Genomic DNA, 27553 nt, shown 5'->3' with positions numbered 1-27553 from the left:
GGGTGGCTTGAATGTGTGCATGGCATCATGAAATCAGGAGATTACCATTTTGGAGCGCAATGTTAATTTTGGAGCGCAATGTTCAATCTAGTGTTAGAAAGTTGGGTCTCCGTTAAAGGTCATGAGTCTTGCAGCAGGACAATGACCCCAAACACACTTCGAAAGGCACACAGGAATGGTTCAAGACAAAATGCTGGTTTGTTCTGAAGTGGCCAGCAATGAGTCCAGATCTAAATCCCATTGAACACCTGTGGGGAAATCTGAAAAACAGCAGTTGGGAGAAGGCACCCTTCAAATCTGGGAGAACTGGAGCAGTTTGCACAAGACGAGTGGGCCAAACTGCCAGTGGAGAGGTGTAGGAAGCTCATTCATGGCTATAGGAAGCGCTCGACTGCAATTGTTTTGTCCAAAGGCTGTGCTGCCAAATATTAAGTCTCGGGTGTCAATAATTTTGTCAATTCCATTTATTTTTATTTTTTGATTTAAAAGGATATATTAAGTTATGAAAGGTTCTGTAATATTAACAGTGAAATAAAGAACTGTGGATACCAAATACTTTGGTCAATTTCAACGTATTTTTCGAGAAAATTGCGAGTTATTTTTAAAAAGTGCAAGGGTGCCAATATTTTTGCCATTAGGCCAATGAGCCAGAATGTTAGAATAAAGTGTGCATATATGTATATTTATCTATGCAACATGCCAGGAGAAGCCGAGAAACGTATTTTCAGTACCCATGTAAAAGCTGCATACAGTGAAACGATCCCTTATATAAAGGGAGGGGCAGCTTTTTGCACCTTCCTTTGATATTGTATATATAGTTGCAGAGATGGTCATAGGGGATAACAGGCATAAGATAGACTAGTTATGCCACGAGTCTATCTTATGCACTAGTCTATCTTTATGCACTAGTCTATCTTTGGTGAGTGCCCAACACATGCTACATGCTCTTGATTTCCTGTCCGGTGCTCAAACTAGCATCTCCGAAGTCTCCTATTCCACCTCTCTCGCTCACAGCCATCGTTCGTTGAGCTTGCTATGTGGGACAAGAACTGCACTTTTAGCGTGTAGCTGACGAACAGAACTGTCTGAACTGAACTCTCCACTTTCTCGCTCCTGGACTGACTGAGTCAATGGCACTGTCCGTTTACCCCACTCCCCGGCCTTTCATTACCCCGTGAACGTGTGCCTCTGCATGCCCATTGCTTCGCTGCTCAGCTTCTCCTCGCTTTTAGTGGTTTCTCATGGCTCCGAGTCTTAGTGTGGCTTCTGCATAATCATGGGGTTTTGCTTTTTGCTTTCCTCGAAGGGGTGGGGTGCAAGTTAGTGGCTTGTGCAGCTGCAAAAACGATTTGTTAAAGCAACACAAAAATACTAGAATGGCACTCGATAGAGCACATACCTCTGCCAGGCTGAATAGTTTGCATTTTATATCCAACGGGTAGGCCGTATCTGCATCCGGACCTTAACCAAAATCTAACTGGCTTGTTTTTGTCACCTACGCAACTGATCAACCAGGTTTTGGCATAACCCATCCACAACGTTTGGAAATATTATGCTATATATCGTTTTTGGTCTCATCTCTCAATTGTGAAGAATCACTTTTCGCAAATTAAGAAAACTCTCGTATCCGGAGCCGAATCTTCACCAAAATCGAATCGATTTGTCCTTGTCACACACCCAACATGTCCACCAAATTTCCTCCAAATCTCTCCATAACATTTTGAGATATCCTGCTCAAAGGCAGACAAATAAACAAACAGACAAACATATGAAAAATCGTTCAGAGACCGAGGATTTGCCGGAATGTACTTTTTTATCGGCCATTTTGGATCATTAAAAGTAAATTTTGTTTTGTTTTTTTCCCATCTCATTTTCCCATCATCTTTTTTCCCCATCTCCCCATCTTGTTTTCTGCTCCCGCTTTTTGTGTGTTTTGTTTGTCTGGTTGATTTGTTTGTGAAGTAAATGTTAGCTCTTTCACGAGCCTCGATTCAGTATACAAAAAAAAAGAAAAAAGAAAAAGAAAAAAAAAAGACCTCTGCCAAAGTTCAAACGACATGGGTTTAATCTCTACATGAGAGAATTCCACATAGCTATTTGGGTGGTGTATAAGCTAACAGATAGCTGTCTCCATCGATATTGCCAAGGCCATAACACCTATCGGCTCAAAATCCATTTAACTATTGACTTGGTAGTTTTTCCAATGAAGGAAACACATATCAGGAGTACATACAACATAGCGATTGTGAATGTGACAGCTCTGAGGCGTCTTTCGCTTCGTATCGCAGTGACGGCGAGCACCAACTGGAAGATTAAAATCTTACAGTTGGTCCGGATGCAGATCCGGCCTACCCGTTGGATATTAAAAGGCTGTAAGATTAAAATCTGGCTTCAAGCCCCCTCACCACCCAAAGCCTTCAACCAGACATATTAACACGCGCCTCCCCCTTCATTCCCGTTCTTCAAAGCAAAGCGGTAAAAATTGTTGTGTCGCCATTATATATTACTAGCAACAGTACCCACCCTAAGGGTGGGGCTTCAATTGGGAGGTGCAAATGATTGGGTGACCTTGATTGGGTGACCTTGAGCTTGACCTCGGGCCGAGAGAGTTAGAAATTGGGCACAGTCTATTCCAGGGCAAGGCAAATATGTGTGTAAAGCATGGTGATGCTATGTGCAACGGTGTAGACGTAGTACTGCGCACAAACAGACAGACAAATAGAGAGACAGACAGACAAACCAACCAACCAACATACTTGCCGGAATTTTTTCCGGAAAGTAACAAGAAGGTGTCAGGCGTTAGCCTGACAGGTATGATCAATATTGAGAGAATCAATAATTTGATTGATTAATTGTGCAATTAAAATATGCAAAGAATCATAAAATAATTAATTTCTTCATCAATTGGCTAATAGCATACCAAAACCACCAATGTTTCATCTGAATCTGTAACTTATTGAAACTAAGTAATTAATCGATTAATTGATTAATCAATAAATCAAACATACCCTTTGCAGCCAAATCACTTGGTCACTGTCTTGTCCAAATATCAGCTTCTTAACTCAAACAGTGCCTGAGATATTGCCCAGATGAGAAGGGGAATAATTAAGTTCTTAATTAATCGATAATAATTAAGTAATGAATCAACTAAATGATTAATCCAAAAATAAAAAATACTGTTTTTGCCAAAGCACATGCTCACTACTATGTCCAAATTTCTGCTTTCCAGCATCTATGGATGGCTGAGATATCGCCTGGACAAATGAGATCCTTGACCTTTGACCTATATAGTCAAAAAACATTGACAGCTTCACTTTCGTCCTTTGGAATCCTATGTTAAAGTTTGACGAAGATAGCTCAAAGCATTTGTGAGTTATCGCACTCACAGATAAACAAACGAGACAGACCAACATATTACGAAAATTTTCAATTTTCGTCATAACAAGAAAACAAGCATTACACCATGCAAGGATATATGTCATACTTGCGGAATTCCTAAAACAAATTAGATGTGAAACATCATTAGCGGTTGAATTCAAAGACCATATATCCAAATATTTTTCAAATTTCAAATCAATCAGATGAAAATTGAGGATTTTAGAAATTACACCTAAGTTGTTGACCTTTGGCCTATGTTGACCTTTTAGCCTATGCTGACATTCAAAATAATTGGTGGTTGAATTCAGTGACCTGACATGCAAGTCCTCTTCAAATTTCAAGTCAATTAGATAAAAATTGAGGATTTTAGAAATTACACCTAAGTTGTTGACCTTTGGCCTATGTTGACCTTTTGCCCAATGTTGACCTAAAAAAGAATTGGTGTGTGAATTCAGTGGCCTGATATGCAAATTCTCTTCATAAGTCAATCGAACGATAAAGATTTTACAATTTTAGAAATTTGGCTCATTTTGACCTTTTGGCCTATGTTGATCTCAAAAATAATTGGTGGTTAAATTTACAGACCTGATGTGGAAATGCTCTTCATATTTGAAGTCAAATGCATGAAAATTGATGATTTTAAAAATCCGACAAAGTTATTGACCTTTGGCCTATGTCTTTTTGACCTTTTGACCTCAATAGGCTTCTTGCTCAGGACCAACTCTACCATTTCATGAAGTTTCGTGAAGATCGGTTTTAAATTGCGACCTGTCTGCGATTGACATACAGACAGAGAGACAAACAAACAGACAGACAGAATATCAAGAAATGTTGTGCAGAGCATGGTGCTTGCAAAATCCACCCCCTTAACCCCCCTGCCCAAAAAAAAGTTGCCATGGATACATACAATTGTTCACTTCATGAAAATTAAAATTGACTATTTTAACTCAAAGCTCAGGTCAAAATGAATGAATGAATGAATGAATGAATGATCGTTTTAAGGCCATTTTCCCCGCGAGAGCAGGGGATAGCCTTGCGGGCCCCATGACAATCATGGTTCCCTGTTTGAGGCAATGTTTTAAAAAAGTTTTCAAATGTTTTCAAAAGTCAATGTTTTCAAAGCTCAGATCAATCGGATGAAAAAAATTTATTTTAGAAGTTTGACCTTGAGTTGACCTTTGACCTTTTGACTTCAAAAATAGTTGCTTTCCCAATTCAGTGACTAAATATGAAAACCCTGTTCAACTTTCAAGTCAATCTGATTTTTTAAATGATGGTTTTTAGAAATTTGAGACTTGCAAAATCCAATCCCCCTCCCACCATAATAAAACGTTGCCATGGACACATTAAATTGTCCGTTTTACTAAACATCCATAATGTTTTAAACATCTATTCGGTTTACACAGCCGTGCGGTTTTATACATCCATGCAATTTTATGTTGTGTGTGTGATTATAATTATGTGACTGTATAACTTGGAATCCTTCTCCTTGCCACAATGGCCTTATATCTACACAATTTGGGATTTTTTTTTGTATGCTATGAGGTTTTATTATTTGCTGAACTAATCAATTAACCCAATATGCAAAATGTGTTCAAATTTTCAGTCAATTGGTTGAAAAGTGATTATTTTTCAGATGAAAATTGATTTTAGAAAGCCGAGTTTGCATTGACTTTTGACCTTTGGACCTCAAAAATAGTAGGTTTCCTCACTCAGTGATGCACTCTGCAATTGCTGTTTAATTTTTCAAGTCAATTGGATGAAAATTGACGATCACCAAGAGCGGGACGATGGGTAAGATAATTGAAGATAAGATGGGATGAATCTGTGCATAAGAGAGCAGGTGTGTGGTAGAATTCTCAGGCTGAATTAATATCAGCGGCATTGGATAGAGGAGACCAGTCCTGATGTGGAAAAAAAGAAAGAAAGAAATACATATTTTTTAACTGCGAATATGCGAGGCGCGAATGTAGAAGCAGGTCACATGTTAGGAACCGTGAATACGCTGAACCCGCAAATGTTGGGACCGTGAATGTTGAGGTCCAACTGTACTTTTAAAATCTTCGATTTTCGCAAGTGATAAACAGACAGGATGAAAACTTAACCTGCGTCCATCTTCGGTGGTGGAGGTAATTATGAAGGGAACGATTTGAGACTATTCCCTTCATAATTTCTTCCTCTGCTGAAGGTGGATGGAGGTTATGTTTTCACCCCTGTCTGTTGTACACTGCTCCTTTCCTTTGCCATCTCCAGGCATTGCAAATCGTCATTGCTGGGCACCGAAGGGGGCTCGGCAGTGACGCACGCTGAAAGAGAGTACTCAGTTTTCACTCTGGTTGTTTGTTTTCTTGCTTTCTTTCTTTCTTGCTTTCTTTCTTGTTTGTTTGTTTGTTTGTCCGGGCGATATCTCAACCATCCTTTGAGCTAGGAAGCTGAAATTTCGGCACAATAGTGAGCAAGTCCTTTTTCAAAAACGCTATTTTTATCTTGCCAAAACGAAGTTTTTGCAAGATGTATCAGTCAGCTTGTATGTTTGTTTTTTTGTTTGTTTGTGGTTAATCATTTTTTTTCACGTTTAGATCACTCTGTAGACCACAGTTATTATTGGAAACTCCTGTAACTTCGCATATCAGAGTCCTATAGAGATACCCTTCAGCACACAAAATTTTGAAGGTCAAGGTCAAAGGTCAAGGTCACTTTGTGGTCAATCATGGAGGTCGACGAAACACTAATTTTTTGAGTAACTTTGATCGGATCGTCTCCAAACTTCATGGGAATCTAGTATATGGTCCGGCGCTCAGCTGATTAGTTTTTGGTGGCGATCGGCCTTGACCTTCATGGTTAGCGCTGGAGGTCGAAAATTATTGACCCCAAGGTCAAATTACGAAACCCTTATTTTTTGAGTAACTTTGATCTTATGATCTCCAAACTTGGTGGGTATATAGGGTGTGGTATGGCGCTCAGTTGATTAGTTTTTGGTGTCGATCGGCCTTGACCTTCATGGTTAGCGCTGGAGGTCGAAAATTATTGACCCCAAGGTCAAATTTTGAAATCGTAGGTACCATATCGAGTAATACCTCATATGAATGCCCTTGATGAGTGCTTCCCAGATCTGTAAACAGTTTGACGCTATGACGTCATTTGATGACGTCATGACGAAAAAACGGAATTTTCACATTTTGGCAAGATACGGTTCACCCTGTGGGTGACATATGTTCATTTGTTTTTTGATTAATCAATTAATTGATGAGTTATTTAATTATTAGCGATTAATTAAGTACTTATTTAATTAATTAAATTTCATTTCTCTTCTGACCATTAACTCAGGCACCTTTTGAGTTAGGAAGCTGATATTTTGACATGCCAATGACCAGGTGATTTGGCTGCAAAGGCTATTTTTGATTTATTAATTAATCAATTAATCGATTAATTATTTAATTATTTGATTAATGACAAAAAACAAATTTTTTTTCAAGTTACAGATTCTGATGAAATGGTGGTGGTTTATGTGTTCTCTGACCGAATTGATTAATAATTTAATTTTTTATGATTATTATTATTATTATTATTTTTTTTTTTTTTGTATACAAGATCGAGGCTCGTGAAAGAGCTAACATTAATCGCACAAAAAGACAAACCGACACACAAAACACAAAAAACAAGGGGAGCGGCAGACAAGATGGAGAGAGAGGGGGAAGGACACAAACACAACATTTGAGAGGAGGGACATCGGGAGGACTTTGGGGGAGGTGGGAGAGGAATAAAACATATGAACACTGCAAGGACTCTGGGGTGAATTACCGGGGGTAGAAAAGATCAAGGTTTTCGATGGGGGAAGATAAGAGATGGTGGTGAACAGCTGTTTTAAAGACCTGGAGGGAGGAGTGGGATTGAAGGGAGTGGGGGAGTTTGTTCCAGAGGCGGGAGAAAAGGGGAATGAAAGAGTGAAGGTGAGCAGAGAGCCTAGACTTTGGCAGTTTAACCATAAGAGGGTTGCAGGCAGATCTTGTGCGACCTGAAGGAATATTGGGGGGACAGAGCACAGAGAGAGCTGGGGGTGCAAGGCCGGAGAGGAGTCGGTAGAAGACAGAAAGACCACCAACCTGCCTGCGGTGAGTGAGTGAAAGGCCCTCGGAGTTAACTACATTGCAGGAGATTCCAATGATTCTGAAAGCTTTGGCCTCAACAGCGTGAAGCCGAGCAAGGTGTGAGGCAGGAGCACCAGCCCAGAGGGGGGAACAGTATTCCATTGAGCTGCGGATGAAAGCCTTGTATATGGTGAGGAGCTCAGGTGTGCCAAGGAAGGACTTCGCACGACGGAGGATGCCCAGTCGGCGACTGGCTTTGGAGGCCAGCTTGGAAATGTGGTTTTCCCAAGAAAGATCATGGCAGATAGTGAGACCCAAAAGCTTGAGCGACAGAACTTCTTGGAGAGGATGGTTGAGAAAGTAGATGGGAGGGTTGTCCAGTCGGTCCTTTCGGAGAGACATTGTAAGAGTGTGAGATTTGTCAAGATTGAAAGACATGTTCCACTTGTTTGACCAGTCTGTGATTTTGTCCAGGTCTGCAGAGAGTGAGGAGGCTGCAGACTGCCGATCTGAGGGATGAGGAATGGAGCGGCAGATAGTGGAGTCATCAGCAAAGAGATAGAGAGGATTTTCTAGAGAGTCGGAGAGGTCATTGATGAAGACCAGAAATCGCACAGGGCCCAGAACACTACCTTGGGGAACTCCAGCCAGAACAGGAAGGGAAGATGAGAGAAATCCATTCAGGGCCACACGTTGCCTACGACCAGAGAGGAAATCCGCAAGCCATGAGTGGAGATTTCCCTGAATACCATAGGAGGTGAGTTTGGTGAGCAGAGCTGAGTGCCAGACCGTATCGAAGGCACGTGATATGTCAAGTGAGACAGCTCTGATTTCCTGTTTGGCATTGAGGACCTCCATCCATTGTTGAGACAGCAGAAGCAACATGTCCAGAGTAGAATGACCTGGTCTGAATCCAAATTGATGATCAGAGATCAAGCCATTGGAGAAGAGGAAGGATTTGATATCTGAAGCAATGATGGATTCCATGACTTTGCTGATAATTGGGAGCAGGCTGATTGGTCTGTAGTTGCAAGGATCTGTTTTTGCAACTTTTTGTGTAAAGCGGTAATGTTTGCTGATTTCCAAGATGCTGGCAGATGACCTTGAGTAAAAGAGAGGGTGAAAAGAACAGAGAGAGGGTGAGATAGAGCGGCAGAGCAGGATTTTAGGACCCGAGGGCTGATGCCATCTGGTCCAGTTGCAGAATCAGAGTCGAGGTTTGATAAAAACTTCTCCACCTTGTCAGGAGAGAAGGACACAGAGTCCAGGAGCAGTTGAGTTCGACTGGGAAAGGTGGGAACAGAGAGAGATGGGTTTGGGACACAAGATTTTGAGGCAAACACAGAGTTGAGGCATTCGGCTTTGTCACGTGCGGTGTCAACTGTGTAGCCATTTGAAGTAATGGAGGGGGAACAAACACCAGAAACGGATTTGACCAGACGCCACCAGGATTTGGAGGAAGGAGACAGGTTTGAGAGTTCAATCTTGAGTGTGGAGAGATAGTGCTTCCTGGCACTCCTGAGGGTAGAAACACACTTGTTTCGAGCTTGGTGGAAGGAACTGAGATTGCCTTCAGTTAGATTTGCCTTCCAAGACGCAAAGGCAAGTTGTTTCAGGGCAACTGCCTCACCACAATATTCAGTGTACCATGGACGGGAGGAAGGGTAAGACAACTGAAGACGAGATGGGATAAATCTGTGCATGAGAGAGAGCAGTTTGCTTTGGAAGAATTCCCAGGAAGAATTGATGTCAGAGGCATTAGAGATGGGAGACCAGTCCAGTTGATTGATGGCTGCTTGCAGACCGTGCCAGTCGGCCTGAGTGAAAGGCCAGACTCGTCGGCGCTGAGGAGGCTCTCTGAGTATGGCCAGTGAGATGTCCACTTTAACAAGCACATGATCAGAAGAACCGATTGGAGCAGAAGAAGAGCAGCAGACATTTGCAGGGAAGTTAGTCATAACCAAGTCCACAAGAGAAGATACTCCATTGACTGAGATCCGGGTCGGGAAATTGACAGATTGTGTCAGTCCCAATGAGTCGCAGAAGTCCTTTGCTGAGGTGCCATGGCTGGTGAGAGATGAACCCACACCCAGCCAGCTGGCATGATGACAGTTGAAGTCGCCACATATGAGGAAGAGAGAGTTTGAATGAGTTGATAGAAGTTGGTCCATGTTGTCCGATAGAGAAATGTAAATGGAGTCATCACTGTTTGGAGGACTGTGCAGAACACATATGAACAAAAGGTGGGAGCGGAGAGGAAGCCGTAGCCAGAGGTACTCCTTTGGGTGGGGTGGAGAGAGGGCAGTGCAGGGAGAGTGAGGAAGAGAGTTTTTGATAAAGATAGCCACCCCACCACCAGGACGAGGATCAGGTCTATCGTACCGGAGGAGGGAGTAACCAGGAAGAGATATTAAGGAATCAGAGACATCTTGAAGGAGGAAAGTTTCTGTTAAGCAGATCAAGTCTGGATTTTCAGAAGCAACCTGAATGGAGAGATCAATCAGGTTTGAGCAAAGGCCCCGGATGTTTGAGGTCCATACCGTTAGTGAGGAGAGAGGGGGAGCATCGGGTGCAGGACAGGGGAGGGGAGGGGTAGGGTCAGATGAAGGGTGAGAGGGGGATGTAGGAAGAGCAGTTGATAGTGTGTCAGAGATTACAGAAGAGTTACAAGAAAGGGAAGGATGAGGAGGACGAAAGGTTTGATGGTGATGGAATGAGGCACAGTGAGAGTTTGTTTGAGGGGGGGGCAGAGGAAAGTAGAAGGTTGGGGGAGGTGGAGGTATGACATAGGAGGGAGAGGAAGTGGGGAGGAGGCAGCTTTGAGAAGGAGGTGGGAGGAGGGAGAATTTGGGAGGGATGGTTGGGGGGGAGATTTGAAGGGGAGGGGCAAGGGGGGAGTTTAGAAAGTGGATGATTAATGAAAGATGAACATATATAACAAATTGGGTTTGTTGTGATTTTCAAGTTAGCGATTCGTTTAAGAACGATGGAGGAGGGATGGAATGAATGAGAATTTAGAGCATGGAGTGATTTGGAATCATAAGAGATTGAATATTTTTTTGAAATGGAATGAGTTGAAGAGGAAATTGAAAGGAGCCTTTTAAATAAGAAGAAAAACAGCGTGTTGTAATAAACCACTGAATAAAACACTGAAGGGGATAGTTGAAACATATTTAAACAGAACTGTGAAGAACAATCTTATATTCACAAAAATACCAATGGGGAGAGGAAGCCTAGAGCGACGACCACGAGTCACTTGAACAGGGCAAAAGGTGGAAGGCAAGGGGGAAATGGGGGCGGGGCGAGACAGCGCACGTGGGCAGAGGCAAAAGCACACGAGGAGAAAGGGAAATAAAAGTTTTTTTGTTTGTTTTTTTGTTTGTTTGGGGGGGGGGGGGTGTGGGGGTTACAACGTTAGACAAATAGTCGATGTTTGGTGAAGCTTGGTGGAGAAGGGGAAATCAAAAAAGCTAGCAAAACAGCGAAGGAAGGAACAACCTTCGACGGGGGAAGCCTGAGGCTGCAAGGCCTTGCCCGCGACGCGGCAAACAAACGATTAATTTATGAAAGATAAACACCGAGGAACTTCCAAGGGGGACACTATAAGTTCACACACCGAACGATAAATACAGTTTCGACAAAATACAATTGTGAACAGACTTAACTTTGAAAAACGTGGAGACCGTGTGGACCGTCGAAAACCCCTGCCACCGTCTCAAAGATCTCACGAGGTGAGTGATGTATTTTGTATTAATCATTATTTATAATGATTATTAATCATTTATTTATCTTCTTTCTCATTTGGCCAATATCTCAGGCACCTTTTGAGCTCAGAAGCTAATATTTGGACATGAGTGACCAGGTGATGTGGCTATCAAGGATATTTTTGATATATTGATTAATCAATTAATCAATGTATCGATTAATTATTTAATTATTCGATTAATTACTAAAAAAAAAAAATTCCCCCAGTTACAGATTCTGATGAAATGGTGGTGGTTTATGTGTTCTGTGACCGAATTGATTGATAATTTAATTTTTTTATGATTATTATTTATTTATTTTCATTATTAATCATTTATTTATTTTCTTTCTCATTTGGCCAATATCTCAGGCACCTTTTGAGCCGGGAAGCTAATATTTGGACATGACAGTGACCAAGTGATGTGGCTATCAAGGATATTTTTGATTAATTGATTAATCATTTAATCGATTCATTATTTATTGATTAATCGATGAATTACTTATTGATTAATCAATTAATTATTTAATTTTTTATTAATGACTTATTTGATTAAATTTCTAAAAGATACATCTTCGGATGAAGCACGAGTGGTTTAGTTATGCTATTAGCCAATTGATTAAGAAAATATTTTGTGATAATCTTTTATTGATTTTAATAATACAATTAATCAATCAATTAGCGTACACCTCTCCCTCCCAATGCAGCCTCTATGAGCTGCACTGCGGTATTGCCGGGCGCCGGAGGCGCCCCGGCAATGCCGCGCTGCAGCATATTTAATTATTTGGCATGGGGCGGTGTACTTTGAATGTATGTGTACTTGTTTATCGTTTTGTCTGTCTGGTTTTGCCAAGGTGCCAAGGCCATTATTTGGTCATGGTGGCAGGCATTAGACACATTACGGAGAGGAGGTGTCACATTTAACAGCTTCTGAACACACCAACACATGTCCCATCATTTTTACCCAGAAACCAAACACTTATGCTCAACGTTTATTAGTGGCATAACTAGTCTATCTTATGCCTGTTATCCCATATGACCATCTCTGCAACTATATATAAAGTATCAAAGGGATGCGCAAAAAGCGCTCCTCCCTTTATATATGGGATCGTTTCACTGTATGCAGCTTTTACATGGGGACTGAAAATGCGTTTCTCGGATTCCACTGGTATATTGCATAGATAAATATATTGCTTAGAGTAATGCTCTAGAAAAGTTCATATAAAGGGGAACCCTACATCTGGCAAATAAAATACATTTACTTCTTCATGCAGGTGTATGAATCAAATTGGCGCCCCTTTATATGAACTTTTCTAGCGCATTACTTGGTTCCTCCTCAGAACACAAGGGTAGTCCAGCATGCACACGATATTTTTTGGAATTCCCCTTATTAGTCCCCTACCGGTGTACACCGGAGGGGACTGTAGATTTGCACGCCGTCCCTCCGTCCGTCAGTCCATCACGCAAAGAACAGTTTTCCGGACTTTTATTCTAAACGCGTAATGCTAATGATTTCAAACTTGGCACATGGTTTCCGCATGACAAGTTACAGATCGAGTTCGAACTTCACGACGTTTCGATCATTTTTGACAAAGTTATGGCACTTTGAACTTTGGGAATTCTGATAATTCTGATGATCCTTAACTCCATGCCATTTTAAGTTTTAATTTCCTTTAAAAACCATTTTCTCTGCAATAATAGGACCGATTGAGATCAAATTTTCACCGCAGGGGGTCTCGGTCTGAAGAATATTGTGATGGTGATTATGACGTCACAGGTCACGTGGTTCGGCCGCCATATTGTTTTTCGTGAAAACACGAAAACCCCTTTTTCTCTGCAACGGCTGAACAGATCGAGGCCAAACTTTGCAGGCAAAATCGCATACCCATGACAAACAAAAAAGTCAGCGAGCATGACGTCATGCATCACATGGTTCCAGAGTTATGACGTTTTTAAGCATGAACCTTTAAAACCGAGCTCCTCCCTCATTTTTGATCCAATCGAGGGGAAACTTCACAGATCTGTTCAGCATGTCGGTGTACTAAAATGTCCTTTTGAAATTTGCGATGGGGCACGTGGTTTGGCAGATATCGTTCATTAAACGAAAATATAAAAAAATGGATATCTCTTGTTTATTCTAGAGTTCCCCTCAAGCCGCACCGCGCACCCTCAGCCTCGTCTCTCGAACGTCAAAAGCGCAACACAGCGCGCGCTTTCGGGAGGGGCGGAGCCAAGCCGAGCAACATATATATACACATCAATCATTGATCGTGAACCGGAAAATATAATAAATTACTGATATTTAGCGACTCGAAAGGTTCTTTATCAACAACATATTTTCTCGTGCTTCTGCTGACCTGTCTGCAAGGTGTATAAATCGAAGTCCCGAGTGCGAATCACCCGTGAGCCCGTCCTGAGGTAATTAGCGATTGGGAACGATTCAGAACCTGTGGATAAATAACCCTTGGTAATTTCCCCAACAGTTTTCCGGACGGTGTTGGGCTAGCGGCTAGGGTGCCGGCTTAGGATCCTAGGATCCTGGGTTCGAATCCCGGTCGATCGCTGAATTAATGCCAGGGGGGTTGACTCAGCCTGTCATCCTTCCGAGGTCGGCTAATTGAGTACCAGTTCACTGGTAATTCCCTGTTTGTCGTTAAAGGCGGCAAAAAGGGTTGGCGTCAGGAAGGGCATCCGGCCGTAAAACATTGCTTCAAAAAGGGGACCAAAAAACAACAACAACCATGGTTCCCGAAAAAGGCCAACCCCCGCTTTGCGGGGAAAAATGGCCTCTAAAGGTGGTTTTTTTTGGGGGGTTTTTTCCGGACGACAGACTGCCGGTAGGGGACATGTATTGCAGCGCAATACTCAGAATGCTTGTTTTGTATTGTTTGGTATTTCTACAAGTTATAGAACGTCTCTTCTTTTCTATACTTTGCCACATGGTACATGCCCTTATATATAGGGGCATTTTCTATGCCCCTGACATTTTACCCAAGAATATCTAATTTATAAAGCTCGTTCTAACCACTCACTCACTGACTCACTGACTGACTGATATAATGTTCGGTACCTTCCTGGGTAAAATAAAAAGATCCGGTTGTCGTAGGAAGTAAAAGTGTGCCTAAAAAAATTCCTCCACTGAAGGAGCTGGTAATATCTTGGGGCAAGATTTTTTTTTTTCTTGGCACAATACCTGTGGGATGGAGCGATGAGCTCTCAGGTAATCACAGGACACTTTGAATGTCACCCCTACATTAGACAGAATGTGTATCCTGTCTGAGCAGCTGTGCAGGAGAGCCATCTGAACTCTTCTGGAAGCTAGAGGCTTTACAGAGCTTTGTGAATGACCTACACTGGCCGGATCCTGAATTTGGAGAGAGCCTGGATGCCCGCCTGCACCTCATGGCCAGTAACATGATCGAAACCTCTGTCAAAAGGTACTTCTTTTATAATGTCACCTTGTGTTTTTTCAGCTTTGGTTGTATTTTCAGCTCATTCTTTAGTTATCTCATAAGTCGCAGGGCCCATTTACATCATATCTTCAAGGCCAAAAATAATACATCACACATTTTTTGCATGTGACGTCACGCACTGCTTAACTGACACCGAATAGATTCATCTAACCAGAGCGATGGCAATAGCTGCTCGTACATGGTTGGTGAGCAATGAGGCAAACTCTTGGCCTGCACAGATTCAGGAATTATGTTATTTTTCTACTTTTCCTCCAAAATCAAGTTGCATGATGACGTCACCATGATGACGTTGAATGGCTGCTTCTATGGACCCTGAATTGGCCACAATGGCCCTAGTATTCGAGCAGGTGACACTCGCCACTCGACGTCTTGTATTTCAGTGATGTAGCACTCGAGTACACTTTTTGGAGGACTCGGACTCACACTCGACTCTTAAGGACCCGGACTCACACTCGACTCTTTAGGACCCGGACTCACACTCGACTCTTTAGGACTCTGACTCAAGTTTGGCAAAATTTAGTGCACAGTAAAACTTTTAGGCTACAATAGAAATAAAAAGTGTAAAGTAAAACTTTTAGTGCACAGCAGCAAGACTATGCACGTGTATGGCTAAGATGACGCCTTCCATATCTCTGTTATTATTTGAGATAGAACCCCGAAATTTGGTATGCTTGACTGCAAATGCTACCATGAGGACGTGTTGCCATAACGTGTCGGGAATTGAAACTACAGAATGTCAAACCTGACCAAACCTGAAGGAATTAGAGCAAAAATAAGGGTTAGGGTTACGGTTAGGGTTATGAATTTTTTATTGTTTTTTTTTATTTAAACAAATCACAACATGGTGTGCAGAGGATTGCTGTGATTACAGAAAATGGTGGGAATGTCAAATCCGACAAAAATGAATGAATTACAGCGAAAATATGGAGCAGAAAAGGCTGGTTCAAAACACGATTACTGGCTAAAAATAAGCTACCGAATCCTCAAAATAATGCCCGAATCGGTTTCCTCGACAAAAAGTAACTTTAAAATGTTTGTTGCAATATTAGTTTATATTTTAAAAACATATTTTTCAAAATTGTATCTGGAAAACCGAAGTTAGATTTCTCTGTGCAGAGTTCACTGCATTTTTGCCACATTTATGCCAAACTCTTATTAACGTCTTTATTTTAACTCACCGTGTGGTGAAACTTAACATGTAAGAAGGTAATTATATCCTTGTTTTTTAATATATAATAAAACGTTCACACACACACACACACACACACACACACACACACACACACACACACACACACATACATACATATATATATATATATATATATACACAAAGAATTAAGTTAAGCACCCCCCCCGTTTTTTTACAACCTCGCACATTACAAGTTTGTTGTCGTCAAAACAGTGTAATATACCCATGTTATTGCTATATTTTCTGGAGAAGTGATATTATGGTCACATAAAAACATAACAATCATGCCGTTTTCAATATTTTATTCTGAATAATTTAAGGTGAAATTTTTTGTGAATTTTAGGCATATTTTCACCTCAATTTAAGTATGGAGCTATAGGTCCATCACGGACAGTGTGGATGACGTTTATGTTTTCTAACGTACAGTCATTGTTCTGAGAAGACCTCTAGCGATCTTTGCGTCAATAACGTGTGTAGGACCCACGTGATCGGATCACTGACTCAACCCTACGTCTCATAGACCCTGTAAGCCGTCGTATACGTTGCTGTGGCAGGTTGTTCCATTCCCGATGTAATGCACGTTCGGGACATGTTGGGACGACAAATTGCGAAGATGGTCCCTCCAATAGCCAATCTGGATGAATTGGAACGTGCATTACATCGGGAATGGAACAACCTGCCACAGCAACGCATACGACGGCTTACAGGGTCTATGAGACGTAGGGTTGAGTCAGTGATCCGATCACGTGGGTCCTACACACGTTATTGACGTAAAGATCGCTAGAGGTCTTCTCAGAACAATGACTGTACGTTAGAAAACATAAACGTCATCCACACTGTCCGTGATGGACCTATAGCTCCATACTTAAATTGAGGTGAAAATATGCCTAAAATTCCCAAAAAATTTCACCTTAAATTATTCGGAATAAAATATTGAAAACGGCATGATTGTTATGTTTTTATGTGACCATAATATCACTTCTCCAGAAAATATAGCAATAACATGGGTATATTACACTGTTTTGACGACAACAAACTTGTAATGTGCGAGGTTGTAAAAAAACGGGGGGGGGGGTGCTTAACTTAATTCTTTGTGTATATATATATATATATATGTATGTATGTATATATATATATATATATATATATATATATATATATATATATATACAGTGGAACCTTGACTTACGAGTTTAATTCGTTCTGTGACCGAGCTCGTAACTCAAATTGCTCGTTTCTCAAATCAAATTTCCCCATTAAAATGCATTGAAATGCTATTAATCCGTTCCAGCCCGCCAAAAACCACACCAATTTTTTTTTAAATATACAGTTTATATAAAAATATCTCGCGCTTTATATTTCACCTGTATGCAGCATACAAGTTGGCAGGATGGCCTGGACTGGAGGTACGCACACTTGACTCTAAAGTCTAAACTGTCCAGCCTGGGTTTGAATCCCGACCCAGCTATAACCTGTCATGGGTGAATCACAGGCAGGGTGATTCATCAATGTGTGTACCGCTAAACTGGGCGCCCCGTTTGCGTCCCATTAGTTGTTGGATGTTAAGGATCTCACCGTGTTTTCCACAAAGAGAAGGCGAGCTATCGCCGGCACTCTGAACAAGTTGTGACCTGGCATGCTCTTCTCCTCTGCCGTTATATACGTCCTCCTCGGCACCTCGCTCATGTTTTTCGACGATTGCGTGTTTTATATCCAAGCACAAGTTTTATATAAAACACGACGATTGCGTGTTTTATATCCACAAGTTGTGGCCTGGCATGCTCTTCTCCTCTGCCGTTATATACGTCCTCCTCGACACCTCGCTCATGTTTTTCGACGATTGCGTGTTTTATATCCAAGCACATCATCCTCTTCTTCTTCTCAGTACCGTGTTTTCCACAAAGAGAAGGCGAGCTATCGCCGGCACTCTGAACAAGTTGACGGCAGAGATACTGTACTTGCACGGCAAGATAACCACATGACCGGAACCCACCTGGCGGCGTAAACTCAAAATAACCAACATGCGAAAACAAAAATGCAGCGCTATACGACAGAGATACTGTACTTGCACGGCAAGATAACCACATGACCAGAACCCACCTGGCGGCGTAAACTCAAAATAACCAACATGCGAAAACAAAAATGCAGCGCTATACGTCAGAGATACTGTACTTGCACGGCAAGATAACCACGTGACCAGAACCCACCTGGCGGCGTAAACTCAAAATAACCAACATGCGAAAACAAAAATGCAGCGCTATACGACAGAGATACTGTACTTGCACGGCAAGATAACCACGTGACCGGGTGGCGAAAGCTCGTAACTCAGATCTCGGCTCGCATCTCAAAGCAATAAACCGCCCGAGCGACGGCTCGTATCTCGAAAAACTCGTAAGTTGGGGCACTCGTAAGTCAAGGTTCCACTGTATATATATATATATATATATATATATATATATATATATATATATATATATATATATATATATATATATATATATATATATATATACAGTAACGTGAAAAAGTAAGTACACCCCATGTAAAGTTTGACTTTTTCAACATACAGCTATTTGATCTTCATTTCAACAATATTGATAGATAAAGGTGATATAATATAACAAATATCATGAAACATTTACATTTTGTAGTCCATTGTATAATGTAAATAAACATAAATGCAAATTTCGCATGTGGAAAAAGTAAGTACACCCCGCCATTCATCACTACTTCAAATACGTAAAATTTGAAACAAGTTCACCAGCTCAGGTGCAAATGATTAGAACATCGTTGGAGAGGATCTTGGAGGAACCTGTCTTATTTAAACCTCAGACATTTAGTTTGGTTTGCTCTTTGTTGTTGAAGTTTGCAGCGTCACCATGCCCAGATCAAAAGAGCCCTCTGAGGCCTTCAGAAAGAAGGTTATAGATGCCTACGAGTCTGGGAAGGGATTTAAAAAGATCTCCAAACAATTTGAAATCAATCATTCGACTGTCCGGAAGATCATCTACAAGTGGAGAAGATTCCAAACAACTGCCAACTTGTTCAGGCCAGGCCGCCCCAGCAAGTTCAGCCCGAGAGCAGACCGCAAGCTGCTGAAATAAGTCGCTAAGAACCCCAGAATGTCATCACGGGACCTACAGGTAGCTCTTGCCAATGTTGATGTCAAAGTGCACGAGTCTGTCATTAGAAAGAGGCTGCAGCAATTTGATCTACATGGGAGGTGTGCCAGGAGGAAACCTTTGCTGTCCAGAAAGAACATCAGGGCAAGACTAAAGTTTGCCAATGAACACCTTGGCAAAGACCCGCACTTCTGGAACAATGTGCTCTGGACAGATGAATCAAAGGTAGAGCTATTTGGCCACAGTACCAGAAGACGTGTTTGGCGAAAACCAAAGACAGCATTTGACCACAAGAACCTGATACCAACTGTAAAGCATGGTGGTGGAAATATTATTGTTTGGGGCAGCTTTGCTGCATCAGGGCCTGGGCAGCTCACCATCATCGAATCCACTATGAATTCTTCATTGTACCAGAGGGTGCTTGAGGATAATGTGAGGCCATCTGTCGGAAAGTTGAAGCTCAACCGAAGGTGGACCTTGCAACATGACAACGACCCTAAACATACCAGTAAATCCACCAAGGAATGGCTGAAAAGAAAGAAATGGAGGGTCTGGAATGGCCAAGTCAAAGCCCGGATCTAAATCCCATCGCGATGTTGTGGGGGGATTTGAAACGAGCTGTGCATGCAAGAAACCCATCAAACATCGCACAGCTGAAAGAATTCTGCATGGAGGAGTGGGCAAAAATTTCTCCCAGTCGATGTCAGAGACTGGTAGACAGTTATAAGAAACGCCTACTTGAGGTTGTTTCTGCCAAAGCGGGCAATACCACCTATTAGAGCCAAGGGTGTACTTACTTTTTCCACATGCAAAATTTGCATTTGTGTTTATTTAAATTATACAATGGACTACAAAATGTAAATGTTTCATGATATTTGTTACATTATATCACCTTTATCTATCAATATTGTTGAAATGAAGATCAAATAGCTGTATGTTGAAATATGTTGAAAAAGTCAAAACTTTACATGGGGTGTACTTACTTTTTCACGTGACTGTATATATACATACACTAGTATAAAGCTCGTCAAAAATGACGGGTTGGAACAGGTTTTGATGGTACAACCACGTGAGCATTGCAGAGTCTGAAGTCTGGGCCTTGTGTCAGCGGTGCTTATATCTTCTTTATCTATTAGACATCCTACAGACGTAAATGAACACTCGATTTACTCTGCGTGCATTGCACATCATGTGCAGCAAATTTCACCCCCCTGCACCTTGTATTTTTTGTGATTTAAAAAAAACCGCTTCAGTACACTGACGTTGAGAGTCGGTTTGCAAGCCACCATCTACAATTCCAAAAGATGTACCAGAATACCCAAAAGACCCTGAAGACCCAAAATACCCCAATGACCCAGAGGACACGAAAGACCCCAAGGACACAAAAGACCCCAAATAAGAATAATTATGCCTCTTACATTGGAATTGTAGATGGTGGAATTGGGTCATTGGAATTGTCGAGCATTGGATATTACGATTCATAGATATGAAGCTTTATTGTCCAGAAACCGACCTGTTCTGCGGCAAGGCATATTTGAGCAGAGCGGCCAAAATGTCAGCATTAAGACTGAGCAGAGCGAGCTGAACACAGGCTAATCATAGATAAGCCTGTTTCTACTTTTAATGGAAATTTTAACATAAATGATCTTCAAAATATGTTTTTAAACACACTCAAGCACTCAGTTTTCATCCATGCACTCCCTTTGAGGTCGAACAAGATGCATGTAAAGTTTGTGGCCACGACGTTTCATGATTTTGGAATTATGCAGGGACACACACACACACACACACACACACACACACACACACACACACACACTGCCTTTTACTCTTATAGATATGAACTAAGTAAGGTAAAGCTTTGCTCTTGAAACTGTTTGTTTTACAACAAAACTTTGGATCCTTGTGGAGCTATTAATGGGAATTGTTTTTCTTTTTACAAAGTAATTTGTAGTTTTTCAAGTTTTTTTCCAAAGTGGTTTTCTGCGTTCTTCCAGACTAGGGAGTGAATACTGAGACAAAACTTGTTGGTAAGTTGTATATTTGGATCCCAATATTATGAGGAGAGCACGTTTTTGAATTCTTTCAGTGCAGAAATTTTGGTGTTTTTTAATTGCTCCGCTCCAGCCAGGTGCTGCATATTCGGTAAGAGACCAAATATTACTTTTGAAAATTGGAAGCAAGTCATGGCATTTCGATTTCACCATTTACACGTTTTTCAATATTATCCACATGAGCTTCCCCACTTTAAATAATTTTGAATCAAAAGACCGAAGACTTTCGCCATTCATTCCTTGTGGAGCTGATGGTTTCCGATCTGCACAATTGGCTCGTTTGGTGGATCTCGCATAAATTAAATGTCCATTTTGATACATTTTGACCAATTTAATCTCATATCATTACTTTGAGACCATTTCAAGAGGTTATTTGCTACTAATTGTATAATGTGATGATTGACGACATTGGATCAAAGTCAATATTGGGATATTGGTCTTAACTTTTCCAAAGAGGTGGGATTAGTGTTGAGTATCAGGCCAACGATGGTGTGTTTCCACGCATCTGGCCCTTTCCTTGTGGAAAAGAGGAGTTCATTATGTGAGATCGAGGTGTTTCCAGCTCAACATAAAATTCGCGGATAATGCATGCAGATATCCTGTCAGGTGCCGCAGAAGATTTTTGCCGAATCATTGCCAGTGCTTTTATGTACTTCCCATAGGGCTACAGTTGGGCATGGTTTGGAGCTAGAAGGTAGGCCGGAAGCAAAGTCGTATCAAGAGAGTCTAGGTCAGAAGAAACAGAAATAAAATAATCATTAATAGCGTTTGTGATCGCCAACTCATCCTCCATGGCTATTCCAGGCACAGGTATTGGCACGTGATCCCGTTGTTTTCCAGTTAAAACACAGATTTCACGATACCATGCTGAGGGGCTGGTGCGTTTCAGATTCTGGACACGCGTGAAATAGTACTCTGTTCTAGCTTTCGCTATACTTGAGCTTGCTTTTTGAGCTTGAAATAGACTTGAGCTTGCTTTTTGATCTTTTCCAATTCGGAAATGCTATTGTTATTGAATGCCGAAATCCACAGTGAAATGCTATTTGCCCCTTGTGGATTTATGACCTAATTTCAGGAATCATCCATACTTTGTCACATGAATGCAACTTCACATTGCGAATTGGAAAATACATTTCAATAGCACTTATTGTCTTCTCTCCGTTTAATACTTGGTATCAATGCGGAGAGATTAGTGTTCTCTCCGCATGAATACCGACAGTAAATCGTTGCCTTCCATCAAGCTCTCTTCTCATGTTGGATCATCTGAGCAGGCTTGTGTTACCAGGTGTAGTGCTTTACTTGTTCCTACGCTCTACCAAAGTACTGCTTCTTCCTTTTACGCATGCAGCATGTGGTTGAGGTATCATTTGCTTTGGGAGGGAAGGGTTGTACGTAGCTAGGCGGGAGTGCTGGATTGCTGATAAGTTATCACAACAGTTGAGTTATGTTAGTGTTTTTTTTCTGCTCATGTACTCGGTTTCAAGTTGTACTGGGAATTTGGGAGTTCAGCCCTGATGTTTGGTGTTACTACAGAATGTTGAAGATTCACAAGTTAATGCAGGTAGAAAAGCCAGCTTAATATCTCCCAGCCAGCTTAATAATACCAACACAAAATATCTCCCAGTGATGTGTCAGAACCATTGTTTATAGATGAGAAGTAGAACGTTCTTCACTGTTGCTTCCCCTGCAGAACACGAACCTCGTTCGAGTCCAGGCTATCGAAGACAACGCGCTCCACAGATTTCCGTGTGTCGCCCTATGTCTGTACAATGTTCAACGTGCTTGTGGAGGCCAAGGCACAGGCTATCAAGCTTTGCAGGCAGGACCGTGGAAAAGAGGTCACTTCCTGTTCCTAACTTGCCTTTTCTACGACACGAGTTACAATGGCTTGTTCAAACTCACTTTGCATAAATGAAGAACCAGATACACTCACCAAAGTTTTCAATTCACATCCTTCATGCTATGTAAAAAGTATTGGTGTAATCTGTACCTTGTCGTGGATAAAGCTTAATCCTTCTGTTTATCAGCCTGCATGTGCTTCTGGTAGGAAATTTGAGCCAATTAGAATGCAGCTTATTTGCTCATTTACATATTTTACCTGTTTCCTTAAACAGCTTATCCCTTTACTTACACTCAGCCACCATTCATTTAAACAACTTACCTATTTCTCGACAGTAAGCACCCATTCCCTCAGCATTTTTACTCAGTTAAATTAACTACCCATTCCCTTAAACTGCCTACTCAATAATGTATATGGGCTGACAGGATGTCCTATAGGTACGCACACTCGCCTCTAAGCTGTCTATCCTGAGTTTGAATCCTGACCCAACTGTAAACGGTCATTCCGGTGTTTCACAGGTAGGGTGACTTATCAATGTGTGTGCGGTTCCTCGGATGGACGTTATACAGGAGTGTACCGCATTCGTAGGTGGACATTAAAGATCCCATGAAGGTGTCCTGCACCATTCCAAATTCCTGCCATAACCAGCAGAGGGCATCGCATCAGCTAAACAGTCGTGCCCTCGGCCATTAATGCTAACCCGCAGCCTTGTGCTGTTGTATACAAACAAAGAAGAAGTTTCTTTTATATCAACTCAGGAATTCCTTCAGGCAGCTTCGCCATTTTGTTACAATAAATACTCATTCTCTTAGGCAGCATATCCATGTCTTTACATTGTTGTTCCCATTCCCTTCGGGCTTGGACACCGTATTCAGTTCTTTCCAATGAGAACTCATTCACTTAAACATGTTATTCAATTCCTGATGCAGTTTACTCCCTCGGTAATGCAGGACTGCTTTACAGGTATACACTTAGGTATTCTAATCCTCAGCCAAATACACCTTTCCTTCCCACAGCAACAAGACAAGTTTGAGAAACTCATAGAAGATGCACTAAAAGAGATGATTTCACTGCTGGTTGCGAAGGTACGTTTCTGGTAACACTAGAGTCCCTGTATAGAGAGAGTTATGACAACCCGGAATTAGAAGCCATTTTGTTTCCAATGTTTGCGCCACGCACTAGTGCACTGCCCGCTAGTGTGTATACATTGTGCGTAACCTAGTACAACATTTGAGTGCCTACATTGTGTAATTTGTGATTTGCACCGTGCCCCTCGCTTTTGATATGATTTTCTCTTAGTCCAAGATAAGAATGGGATTTTGTTTATTGCAATAATCTTTGTTCAGAAATGTAGTTTTATGTGGGGAGGAGAGGGAGGAGAGGGAGGAGAGGGGGAAAAGGAATAAAAGGGAAAGAGGGGACAGGAAGTGCCTATGATTTTCGGGACTACCTTGCTCTCTTGCGTCTTACTTTCTTGACTAGCATGCATGCACACAAAGCCGACAATGTGAACATTTTCAAATTTCTGTTAAAGACTCATTTATTTGAAAATGCCTACAACTGATTATATCTTAGGTTTTCTTCTTGTATAATTTGTATTTGTATATTCATCTCGTTGGCTTTCTTCTCTTTTCTAAGCGCTTAGAGGCTCCTGCAATTTACGCCATATAAATTCCTATTATTATAACAAGATTGCCTTAAAACCATCTTGACAAATGACAGAAATGTTGATTTTAAATATGAAAATTAAAAACTAATTTAACTTTTCATGTCGGCGCACCGGGAGAAATACATATGCACAATTAAATTGTAATTATATAAAAGGCCCAGAAATTGTAATCCAGACTTGCAATGGAAGAGTATGCATGCAAAACATACCCGTTTTTCATAGCAATGTACAATTGGTTGTATGGTGTACATCTAAGCTATTCCAAATTACATACATGTACATAATAATAATAACAATAATAACAGTATTTATATAGCGCCTTTGCATGAAATGAACAAAGCGCTTCACAACATATCTTGAAGACAACAACTTACATTACACAATCTTAGAGAATACGACTTAAAGCTACTTTTCAAAAAATACAATTAAGTTACTTTGGAAATAAATGTGTTTTGAGTTTTGATTTGAAAGTTTTTATGTTGTGTGAGGTCCGAATAGTTATAGGTAGTGTGTTCCAGAGGGCAGGTACCGGTTGCAAAAGGCTTTGTCCCCGTATGGCATATGAGTTCTATTACAGACAAGGAGAGTCTTATCAGCGTGTGATCTTAAGTATTTGGCGTCATTAGAATGAGCGTGAAAGACAATACTCACATTATTAAGTATTATTAAAGACAACAAACAAAGCCAGACAATAAAATAGAGCGTTCCTCGTATGTATTCAATGCAAGGCCAGAACACGCGAAGATCGGACAGGAAACAACATGGCGTCCACAGACCACGTGACCAATTTTTTTCGGACTCTTTATGTCGCAATTCTCTCTATACAGGGACTCTAGGTAACACTGTTGCCAATGACTCCCACACATTCGGGTTTCACGGGAGCCCCTGGGTAATCGAGAGATTTTGAGCCTGAAACTATTAGACGATTCCGTGCCAACCTCAAAAACGTTCTCCTGCTAGGACGGAGTCTAACGGACAGAGTCTGATGGACTTCAGTCACTAAGAGGACCTCTTCAGGTGTTTGCTTGATATCAAACGTCTGTTTAATTCTGATCTGATAAACGTAAATATAAAAGGTTTTTTAAATCTGAAAAGTCTTCTTATCTTAAAACAATGACACAAACTGTTGGTAATTTTATTATGATGCACTACTTTTTGTCCCCCGTCGCACCGCGGAGCAAAAGGGGGACTATGGTTTTCCCCTCCGTCTGTGTGTGCGTCCGTCCGTCCGTGCGTGTGTGCGTGCGGGTGTGCGTGCATATGTGCATGCGTGCATGAGCGAAGGACCGAATTCTAATTTGGTGTGTGGGTGCAACCCACGTCAAAATCCAAGATGGCCGCCGCCATGTATGTCTGACGCCATGTATGTCTGAACCTTGTGAGCGGAATATCTTGAAAAATAAGCGAAGTACCAACTTCTAATCTGGTGTGTGGGTGTATCTAGGCATAAGGAAGAAAGCTGTTGAAAATTGGGTCGCCACGTCAAAATCCAAGATGGCCGCCGCCATGTATGTCTGAACCTTGTGAGTGGAATATCTTGAAAAATAAGCGAAGTACCAACTTCTAATCTGGTGTGTGGATGTATCTAGGCATAAGGGAGAACGCTATTGAAAATTGTTCGCCACGTCAAAATCCAAAATGGCCGCCTTGCGTCTTCCACTTTGTCAACTCACATCACTTCACCGACGGGGGACCAAGGCATAACGCTTGTTTGTTTTTTTGTATACAAGATGGAGGCTCGTGAAAGAGCTAACATTAATCACACAAAAAATCTAACCGACACATAAAATATATAATAAGGGGAGCGGTAGACAAGATGGGGAGAGAGGGAGAGAAGGGGAAGCACATAAACACAACATTTGAGAGCAGGGACATCCGGAGATCTGTGGGAGGGAGAGGGCTTGGAGGGAGGAGGCGTGGGAAGGGGGGGGGTGGGGTGGGAGAAGTATAAAACACATGGACACTGCTAGGACTTCCAGGAAAGAAGTCGGAATTTCAAAAAAGTGGATCTGGGGTGAATTAGCGGGGGTAGAAAAGATCAAGGTTTTGGATGGGGGAAGATAAGAGATTGTGGTGAACAGCTGTTTTATTGACCTGGAGTGAGCAGTGGGATTGAAGAGAGTGAGGGAGTTTGTTCCAGAGGCAGGAGTAAAGAGGAATGAAGGAGTGAAGATGAGCAGAGAGTCTTGATTTTGGCAGTTTAACCATAAGAGGGTTGCTGGCAGATCTTGTGTGACCTGTGCTCTGTCCCCCAAATCTCTCAGCTTTCTCTGTGCTCTCTCTCTCTCTCTGCCAAATCAGCTCTCTCTGTGCTCTTTTCCGTGCCTCTTTCTCTGTGCCAAATCAGCTCTCCCTGTGCTCTCTCTGTGCCAAATCAGCTCCCTCTGTGCTCTGTCCCCCAAATATTCCTACAGGTTGCACAAGATCTGCCAGCAACACTTTATCATATGTTTTATGTGTCAGTTTTTATTTTTGTGATCAATGTTAGCTCTTACACAAGCCTCGATCTTGTACAAAAAAAAACAAAAACAAGTACAAATACATTCAAAGTACACCGCCCCATGCCAAATAATTAAATATGCTGCAGCGCGGCATTGCCGGGGCGCCTCCGGCGCCCGGCAATACCGCAGTGCAGCTCATTGAGGCTGCATTGGGAGGGAGAGGTGTACACTAATTGATTGATTAATTGTATAATTAAAATCAATAAAAGATTATCACAAAATATTTTCATAATCAATTGGCTAATCACATAACTAAACCACTAGTGCTTCATCCGAAGATGTATCTTTTAGAAATTTAATTAAATAAGTCATTTATAAAAAATTAAATAATTAATTGATAACTCAATAAATAATTAATCGATTAATCAATAAATAATTAATAGATGAAATGATTAATCAATAAATCAAAAATGTCCTTGATAGCCACATCACTTGGTCACTCATGTCCAAATATTAGCTTCCCAGCTCAAAAGGTGCCTGAGATATTGGCCAAA

General features: G+C 41.4%; 1 protein-coding gene across 1 annotated transcript in view; it reads left to right on the top strand.

Annotated features, from left to right (window-relative positions):
* The window catches only part of CADPS (calcium dependent secretion activator), a 434176-nt gene that overhangs the window by 362277 nt on the left and 44346 nt on the right, over positions 1-27553 (top strand). Inside the window, exons 22-24 of the mRNA XM_078776828.1 lie at positions 14493-14645; positions 22740-22887; positions 23906-23974. Of these exons, the coding sequence (XP_078632954.1) occupies positions 14493-14645; positions 22740-22887; positions 23906-23974 (370 nt within the window). The remainder of the gene's footprint in view (positions 1-14492; positions 14646-22739; positions 22888-23905; positions 23975-27553) is intronic.

Source organism: Myxine glutinosa, chromosome 4, assembly GCF_964187855.1.
Source record: "Myxine glutinosa chromosome 4, kmMyxGlut1.1, whole genome shotgun sequence".
Taxonomy (NCBI): Eukaryota; Metazoa; Chordata; class Myxini; order Myxiniformes; family Myxinidae; genus Myxine; species Myxine glutinosa.
Note: the sequence above shows the minus strand (reverse complement) of the source record. Positions and strands in the feature narration are given on the sequence as shown.